This window comes from Ixodes scapularis, unplaced genomic scaffold, assembly GCF_016920785.2.
Source record: "Ixodes scapularis isolate PalLabHiFi unplaced genomic scaffold, ASM1692078v2 PGA_scaffold4__175_contigs__length_147842914, whole genome shotgun sequence".
Classification (NCBI taxonomy): domain Eukaryota; kingdom Metazoa; phylum Arthropoda; class Arachnida; order Ixodida; family Ixodidae; genus Ixodes; species Ixodes scapularis.
The window spans coordinates 70,204,202-70,213,279 of NW_024609879.1; the positions used below are offsets into that span (position 1 = coordinate 70,204,202).

The 9,078-nt window shown below is 48.9% G+C and overlaps 1 protein-coding gene across 1 annotated transcript; it reads right to left on the reverse strand.

Annotated features, from left to right (window-relative positions):
• Nucleotides 1-6,972: 6,972 nt before the first annotated feature.
• LOC121837784 lies at nucleotides 6,973-8,114 on the reverse strand. The gene is made up of 2 exons (XM_042293592.1): nucleotides 7,980-8,114; nucleotides 6,973-7,767 (listed from the first exon to the last, which is right to left on the reverse strand). Exons 1-2 carry the CDS (start codon nucleotides 8,112-8,114, stop codon nucleotides 6,973-6,975), a joined length of 930 nt encoding a protein of 309 aa, XP_042149526.1.
• Nucleotides 8,115-9,078: the final 964 nt, after the last annotated feature.

A 9,078-nucleotide genomic window follows, 5' to 3' on the forward strand; every position in this document is an offset into this window, starting at 1 on the left:
CGAAGAGGGAGACCTGCTGCTTGACTAAAAATTATTTCGCTGCTCGAAAAAGAAGAAAAAAAAAAAAAAAGGAAAAGAAAAAGAAACGACGTGGGCAGCGACCGAATGCGCATTGCCGGATGCGCAACGCTCCGTCCGCCTTGAACCAGCTGGTATGCATTGGACTAACATTTTTCGAAGCGCGGCAGGTTTAGTGTAGGTCCTATCTTATGGTCCTGCAAGACCTCCCTGTCCGCCACAAGCTAGCCAATAATTCAAGGACATAACGACGACAGCGTATTGAAACAGTGTAAAATAAAATATATATAATATTTATAAGAACACCGTTGTCTTCACTGCTTGGCTTTCAAATTTTTAGTGCTGCAAATAATCGTAATCAAAATATTTTTATGATTGAAGACCCCTCGTCGTGCATCGAACCCAAAATTACGCTTACGTGAAACATGATTCGGCGCGGGAGCGGCTCGAGTCACCGTAAACTTCGTTTTTTTTTTTTTTTTTTTTTTTTTTTTTTTAACGTGGATTCTGCTTTTAATCTAGCTGAGGTGCCACAGGCAGAACATGAATCGCATGCTCCATCTGAAAACTCATATAGCTGGTTGAGTGAATGCAGTACTATCGCATTCGTTGAAGCTCGATTTGTTAATTCGAACTTCAACAAATCACACGCACCCATTCTCCCTATTCCTGTTCACCCAGTCATAGCTCGTTCCCTCACGATGCAATAAGAGTACAAGTAACGGCAGTTTATGCAATGTTGACGTTAGACAGCCGTGATCGCACGGTTTTTAGAAGCGCTATAGAACGAGCACAAGCGTCGAATTTCGGTACACTAATTGATTTCTGTCTCCCCGCCGTGACGCCACACGAGAAAAGCGATTTCGTTCTTTCTGTGAAATTAGGAACAAAGAAATCAAGATATAATCCCGGTAATAAAACAAAGCGAAATGGATCTCTGCAGCCAATACACAACCGTTCGCGAGGTGACTAGTCAAAAGCATATATTACCTCCGTGCCTTTACCCTCTGCACACCGCCAGAAAGAGTCATACAAACTCCTTTCCGCTATTATCAGCGCGGTTGCGTTTGCAAGCCGGTAGTTTGCTCCGCTGGGATTCGTCCCTTCTGGCTTTCATAGCTCTCTATGAAACTAGAAAGGTAGATACTTTTCTACATTGGGTGGGTTTGCCCGGGGCCTCCAGTTATTTATCGCCAATATCACACTGGAGGCCCTTCAGCAGTGTTCACTCTGGTCGACACACGTGCTCTCTAAAAATGTCTGTCGTCTACTCTTTCCCAAAAGATACTTGAAGAGTCAATCTTAGAGATCGACGGATAACAAGGCCAAAATTATGCTTAGACCTCAAAAAAATTATTACACAAATTTGGCCTCGTCCTTCCCAAACTGGTTGCCGGACGAAATTCTCTATGGGAATTGCAAGCCAGTGTTGGTAATAGTAACGTAAGATACGTACGGCAGAATTCCCTGCGATAAATAAAATAATTTATGTAACGCCAAAGTAATGCGAAATAGGTGCAAAGGGTTTTGCGAAAGGGAGCGTGAACAAAAAAAAAAAAGGAAAAAAAAAGAAAAAAAGCCTGAAGAGAAGGAGAAATAAGAAAAAAAAAATCTTGTGACGTGGCCAAAAAAAAAATTCTGTTCATGTGATTTTTCTTGTCACGTGACCGAACAAAAATATAAACGAAATAAAAAAAAAAACACGAGAAAAAAGAAAACCATCCCCTGCCCGGTTTCGAAGCTAGGCCCTCTTGATCGTGAAAATAGCGCGCTCTCCGTCGCGCCAACATAATTATAATGCATTTAAATGCAAAGGAGCAAGCGAGCTGGACAAGAATGACGAAAGTAATCCCTGGAGAAGGGGAACAAGAGGGACAAAAGACAAACATAAATCTCCAAACACAGCTAGGTGACTGGTGAGCGACTGAAAAAATCCGCCTGGTCCGGGTATCGAACCCGGGACCAGGCGGATTTTTTCAGTCGCTCACCAGTCACCTAGCTGTGTTTGGAGATTTATGTTTGTCCTTTGTCCCTCTTGTTCCCCTTCTCCAGGGATTACTTGCGCCAACATAACTTTTTTTTCTTCCTTTATTGCAAGCTGCGCCAACATAACTCTGCCTGTAATGCTCACGCATTCCCACATCATAGGAGAAAGCTGAGGTGCCTTCGTAGTTTTTCATGCACGTGTTATTTTTATTTATGGAAAGAGTTCACGTTCCAGATTGCTTTTAGAGTTTTTGAGCAAAACGAGTTTTCTTAATCCGAGTCACATTCTAGAGCCAGTAGACCGCACTGGGTCGTCCAGCTAATCAAGCAGCTATTTTAAAATTCTCTGACGTGCCCGTCCTCGCATCCGAGTTCGCCGTTTGACAAGCTTGTCTTTCTTCCACCTGGTAGCCGGTACCCCTACGGCAGCTTTGTTCCGTCCCCACTCCCTCTCGAGAGGATGGCTCGCCTCGAGGCTAATCCCATTCTCTAGACGCTCTTTCCATCCAACGCTGGCCCTTTCCCTCCCCGTCCCCCAGCTTCGGGAGAGAAGGTTCTTCCGTGCAGAACGTCCCGTTTGTACAGCGGCCTTTAAAGTTCAAAGATTGCCCTGTCTGTATCGTCCCTTTTGTGTCTCCACTTTTTAATGTTTAAAAAGTATCAACACGCTAAAATAGTATAAATTCCGGGATTTCATTTTCATTCCCCAAGTGTGATGCGGGAACCGCGCCACGAAACCCCGGTCGTTTCCGCTCTTTGTTATCGCTAGGATTTGACAGTGCTCAATCACAATGCAAAACACGCACAGAGCCGCGCTCGCTTTTGCAATGCGCCGCCTATTAACGATATCTCTTGTGGAGACGTGCGCACATCAGTCTTGATCGCGCTGTGCAAGCTCAAAGGCAGAAGTTTCTGTAAAGGCGGATTCACACCGGAGATGTAAGCGATCACGCGATCCGACTAAATCGCATTGCAAAAAAAGAAAGTAATTAGATGGTCAATCTGGCGTGCGCGATGAGCGAGTCCAACGCCTTCGTTGGCGAGTCGCTTCTCAAAAACTCTCTCTCCGAACGCCGTTGATTGGCTCGGCCTCTCCGCGACTAGAGTGCATCGCAAAAAGTCGGGTCAACAAGCGACTGCTCAAATCCCGTCACTTTTTGCCCGCGATGGTCGTTTTTGCGATGAAAGTTATGGCGCGACTAGATCGCATCGCCTGTGTGAACGCGCCTTAATGTCGAACCAGTCTCACGGCGCGTCCCGATATTGGCGTGTGTACCTACGCGCGAGTACAACATCTGGCACAATTTGCGTTTGCAAAGCCTGCTCGAGCCGCGTCAGAACATTCAGCCAACCTTTGGACTGCAGAAATCAAGAGACACCTGAAATAAGATAAAGTTGCCAGCCGAATAAAACTTGATTTCTATTTAATTAATATGAAGACCACCCGCGTACATCAAATATCTAATCAGCCGTACTCCAAGGCAGTAAGCCTAGTTCTGGCACTTGTTTCGCAACTTTGGCCCGTAGCTGCCAGATGAAAGCCGAACTATCGGGAAGCGAAGCCTAACTTGGGCACTCGTTTGGCGACTTGGGCCCAAAGATGCCAGGTGTCAACCGAACTTCAAGGTAGGAAGCCTAACTCTGGCACATTTGTGGCGATTTTGGCCCGAATGTGCCAGGTGACAGCCGAATCATCAAAAAGTGAAGCCTAACTTTGGCATTAGTTTGGCCATTTTGGCCCAAAAATGCCAAAGCTCTGCCGAACTACAAGGTAGTAAGCCCAACTCTGGCACATCTGTGGCGATTTTGGCCCGAATGTGCCAGATGACAGCCGAATCATCAAAAAGTGAAGCCTAACTTTGGCATTAGTTTGGCAATTTTGGCCCAAAAATGCGAAAGATCTGCCGAACTACACGGTAGCAAGCCTAACTCTGGCACATCTGTGGCGATTTTGGCCCGAATGATCCAGGTGACAGCCGAAATACCCGGCAGCGAATCCTAAGTTTGGCACTTGTTTGGTGAATTAGGGCCAAGATACCCAGACTGTTGCCAAGGGAGGTCAGGTTTGGCACTACTTTGGCCTCTTCGGGCTTTTTAATGCCCTAAACTGCCAGACGCAAGCCAAGTTTTGGCCCAGAACTCGGTGCTGCCTGGGACTGCATTAGTTTTCCAAGTACATTATTTAAGAGATCAGTTGGTCGTTCAAAATACCCAACAAAGCCCCTAATCCAAGGATCTTCGTGTTGATCGGTTTAGAATGAGGTTGTATAAATTGAAGCTAGGTCGAAAGCGTCATCTATATGATCTATGCGCTCGTCCGGGCCCTAGACAGGACAGCGTGAGAGTCCGTCTGCGTCCGTATGCTTCATACCAGATTTGTAAGCAACTGCGAAGGTATATTCCTGTAATGCCAGTATCCATTGACCAAGACGTCCCGTTACGTTCTTAAGTGAGGAGATAACAAGGGGCGTTATGGTCGGTGACGATTGTAGAATGGCGTCCATATAAGTACTGTCGAAATTTTTTAATGCCCCGAACGACGGCCAAGCACTTGTTTTTCTGCAATTGTATAAATATTCTCTGCTTTGGAGAGCGAACGGCGGGCGTAGGCGACAACGTATTCGTGCGACGTCTCGGGGTGACGCTGAACTAAAACGACTTAGAGCTCGTAGCCACCGACGTCGATGTGTTGCTCGGTTCGTGCTGCCTCATTATATTGACCAAGTATTGGGTCGGACTTAAGGGCTGTCTTCAGGGCGCTGAACGCGCGTTCACATTTGGGAGACCACACAAATGAGACATGACTTTGAAGATAACGAATAAGAGGAGCAGCTATGTGGGCGAACTGGAGAATAAAACGACGGAAGTAGCAGCACAAGAAAAGAAAACTCCTGACCTGCTTGACATTGCGTGGTGTCAAAAATGCCCTAACAGCGAGTACCTTGTCTAGATAAGGTCTGTCGTTTTCTTTATTAACGAGGTGACCAGGGATCTTAATTTGACGAGCAGCAAAACGGCCTTTTTCGTGTTAAGCTGCAATCCTGCCGTTTTTAGACACGTAAGAACCTCGACGAGGCGGTCTAAGTGTTCCTCATAAGTGCGAGAGAAGACAATAATGTCATTCAAAAAACAAAAACAAGTTTGCCATTTCGGTCCCCGTAGCACGTTATCGACCATATGCTCGAACGTAACAGGTGCATTGCAAAGGCCAAACAGCATTACATTAAATTCAAATAGACCATTAGTTCCAACAAAAGCCGTTTTCTTTTTATCCTCTTCGTTGAGAGGAATTTGCCGATAGCCATATCGTAGATCAAGAGACAAGGAAAATTCTGCACCCTGCAACGTGACAAGTCCATCATCATTTCAGAGAAGGGGGTACACGTCTTTCTTTGTGATAGCGTTAAGACGCTGACAATCAACGAAGCGAATGCTGCCACATTTTTCCTAACTAGAATTGCTGAAGAGGAAACAGGCCGGGATGACGGTATAACGATTCCTTTGTCCAACATAGCTGTTACCTCATCATCAATAGTACGTCGTTCGGATAGACACACGATAAGGACGCTAACGTATTTCTCCTTCGGCTTTTTGTATGGTGTGTGAGACACACGGGGTTCTGCCTAAGGTTGGTGTCTGAACGTCGAAGGAGGATCTGAATGTAGAAAGGACTTAAGAAAGACATGACCTTTCGTTTGAAGGTAAATGAGTGTCCATAGTTTGTAATAAATTGTGAGATAATGTGCAGGGTTCCGGAGGAGGCAACGCTATCACGGACAGAATGAAAGCTATATGAACTGAGTTCTGGTGCTCTGCTTCTGCAATTTCCATCCCGATAGGAAGTAGTATGGGTTGAAATGTGACGTTAGAAGCTGCAATGAGTGTCCTTCCTTTGTGAGCCATAGAGAAGCAGTGCGGAAGTATTAAACCACGATGCAACAAGACACGTGAGAGGGGCGTTTCTAATGCACTCCCCGATAGTGGAGTCTGAGAACCTACTGTGACCACGTACATGACAGGCCAGGTACAACCACATATTCTGAATCACGCAGTTTTGTATCAAGGGCTATTAGAGGAGTCAAGCTATGTGTCGCGTTTCCCAGTGAGAGCTGTCGAGGGTCTCAGTCGACTATGGCATCAGCGGAACGCAGAAAATCCCAACCAAGTATTAAATCGCAGCTACATGACGGCAATACCGTCAACGGAATGCGATAAAAATAACCCTTAATACAAACACGAGCTGTGCAAAGTCCACTGGGGCGAATGAGTTCAGATGCAGCACCAGGTAGTGTCTGCACGGATGGGGGTGTTCTAAGCTTACGAAGCCGTGTGCATATATTTTTCCATATGACAGATATTGCGGCCCCTGTATCGACCAATACGTGTAAGTGGGGCCCTTCAACAATAACTTCTGCAACATTTGGTAGTTCAGTCGGAGGGTGTCCGGTGTTATTGAGTACCGCAGTTACCCCTCCGAAAACTGCGCCGCCTAGTTTCCTGGGTGGGAACGCTCGGCTGACTTTGAAATCATGGGAGAGAGTGAGCGGCGGTAAGAAGGGGAGCGACGTCGAGGTGAGTCGGTGGGGGGTGCTCGAAATGTCTCCGATTAAAACGAGTGACGACGACGCCTTTCGCGGAATCTGTCATCATATTCCCTGGAGTTGTCCCTTCTAGAAGAACGATGGTCGCTCTCGTAGTGGTAGCGAGCCTCATTATCTTGGCGTCGGCGCTGACAAAAGCGAGCTACATGGCCCACGATGTCGCAGTAATAGCAGACTGGTCGCTGGAGGTAAGCTTGTTGGTTACTTTGGTCCTTGCGCCATGGGGTGAAGGGTAGTGCCGGGGCACTTGTGAGGGATGAAACTGCGGGCTTGAACACGAAAGATATCTATGGTTGTTCAGAGTTTGGCGCAGCTGGAGGTGAAGTTTAGGGAAGCACGTTCGTTGGCTGCTGGGTGCTTGTTGTTGTCAATAGTTAGGAGTAATCGGGTCTTGGGTCAGTTCGTGCGCTTGGACCAGGAGGTGGTCCAGTCCGTGCGTTTCCGGGTCACCGCCTGATGTGGTGACGGGTGTTTGCTCCAGCTCTGCGCGGAAGGCGTCCCAGCAGACGACGCTCGTACTTCGTTTCGGCGCCGTTATCTTGCTGCTGCGCAAACGAATGAAGATGGGCAGGTGGTCGCTCCCCCACGTGTCTGCTCCTAGCTCCCAGAAGAGGGCCCGCCGCCGGTTCGTCCATGTGAGGTCGGTTGTGGTGTCGCCCTGGAAGGCGTGCTGGCCAACTCGAGTTGGTAAGTCCGGATCGTTGAGCAGGCTAAGGTGGTTGTCCTCCATTGCGCAAACGAGGTTCGAACCGTGGTATGTGTCGGTCCTCGATCCCAGGCACGTGTGGCGTGTGTTGAAGTCGCCGCCGATGACGACGAAGGCATCGGGGTGCATTTTCCGCAGGTCTTCGACCCAGGACCAGTCAATGGTGACGCTGTTGCGGATCGACGGTCGATCGTATATGTACACCACCACGACCTTACATTGGGGGAGTTGGAGGGCCACGCTCACGACCTCTTGCAGTTGGGTGCACCAGCGCTGGAGGTCGAGCTCGTCGTGCGGGATGAGGGCAGCCGCTAGGACAGCCGCGTTGCCCCTGTAATTGACGCTCTGCGGCGGCTCTTTGCCGGCCGGACCGTTCGGCGTTCGTTGGCGATGCGGGATTGACGGTCGCGTATACGTGTCGTAGCCGGGCAGCGAGAGGTTCGGATATTGGGCCTCCTGCAGAAGCAGCACTACTGGTCTTGTGCCTGCTGGGTAGCGGAGAAGAAACTGCCTTCTTGCGGGCAAAGGTTCTGCAATTCCATTGCAGAAACCACGCTGCCCTCTCCCGGGTCGTCCCGGGTTGCGTCTTAGATTGTGAGTTGGTGCTCGCCTAGGTGGCGTTCCACGAAAGTCTGGCTCCCCAGGACCTGTTGGAGTAGTTCTCTTACCAGTGGATTTAGGTTGTGATACAGAATCATTTCTGTCACTCTGCACTGTTGGTGGTAATTTTGCAGCGCCAATTCACTCTGATTTTCAGGGTATCCGCATTTGCATTGCGTTGGTGGTGCGGACGTTGCAGCCATACTCGGGATGGTGGAGAAGAGAGGAGGCGCAGCAGCAGGAGCGTCCTTCCGTGGCGTTGGCAGCGCCCCCGTCGCGTCCGCTCTCGGGGGTATAGGGAAGAGGGGAAGAGGAGCAGCGGAGGGCTGATGTTTCGGTGGGGGGGAGGGCGGGTCCGCCTCACTCGGATAGACCCCAGGGGAAGACCAGTTAGAGTCGGCCTGTTCGGAGGCGTGTTGGAGGATCGGGTAGGAACCACTTGCCGCTTTGAAGGGAAGGCCGGTTGTTCTCCTCGGATGTCTGCTTTCGTCGTGGTTCTTTCTGGAGCCGTCTCGTTCGTTTAAAGGCCGCTGTACAAACGGGACGTTCTGCAGGGAAGAACCTTCTCTCCCGAAGCTGGGGGACGGGGAGGGAAAGGGCCAGCGTTGGATGGAAAGGGTGCCTAGAGAATGGGATTAGCCTCGGGGCGAGCCATCCTCTCGAGAGGGAGCGGGGACAGAACAAACCTGCCGTGGGGGTTCCGGCTACCAGGTTGAAGAAAGATAAGCTTGCCAAAAGGCGACCTTGAATGCGAGGGCGGGCACGTCAGAGAATTTGAAAATAGCTGCTTGATTAGCTGGACGACCCAGTGCGGTCTACTGGCTCTAGAAGGTGACTCGGAGGAAGAAAACTCGTTTGGCTCCAAAACTCTAAAAGCATTCTGGAGCGTGAACTCTTGCCACAAATAAAAATAACACATGCATGAAAAACTACGAAGGTACCTAAGCTTTCTTCTATGATGTGAGAATGCGTGAGCATTACAGGCAGAGTTATGTTGGCGCAACTTGCAATAAAGAACGAAGAAAAAAAAGTTACGTTGGCGCAACGGATAGCGCGCTAGTTTCACGATCAAGAGGGCCTAGCTTCGAAACCGGGCAGTGGGTGGTTTTTTCTTCTGTGCTTTTTTTTTAATTTCATTTATTTATTTTTGTTCGGTCACGTGACAAG

What these genes read in the sequence shown, in the direction of transcription:
- LOC121837784 (XM_042293592.1), bottom strand. Translation starts at nt 8,114, where the DNA reads ATGGCTGCAACGTCCGCACCACCAACGCAATGCAAATGCGGATACCCT. An exon ending in ATCACAACCTAAATCCACTG is followed by an intron (nt 7,768 to 7,979) that starts GTAAGAGAACTA and finishes CTGCTTCTGCAG; the next exon opens with GAGGCCCAATATCCGAACCT.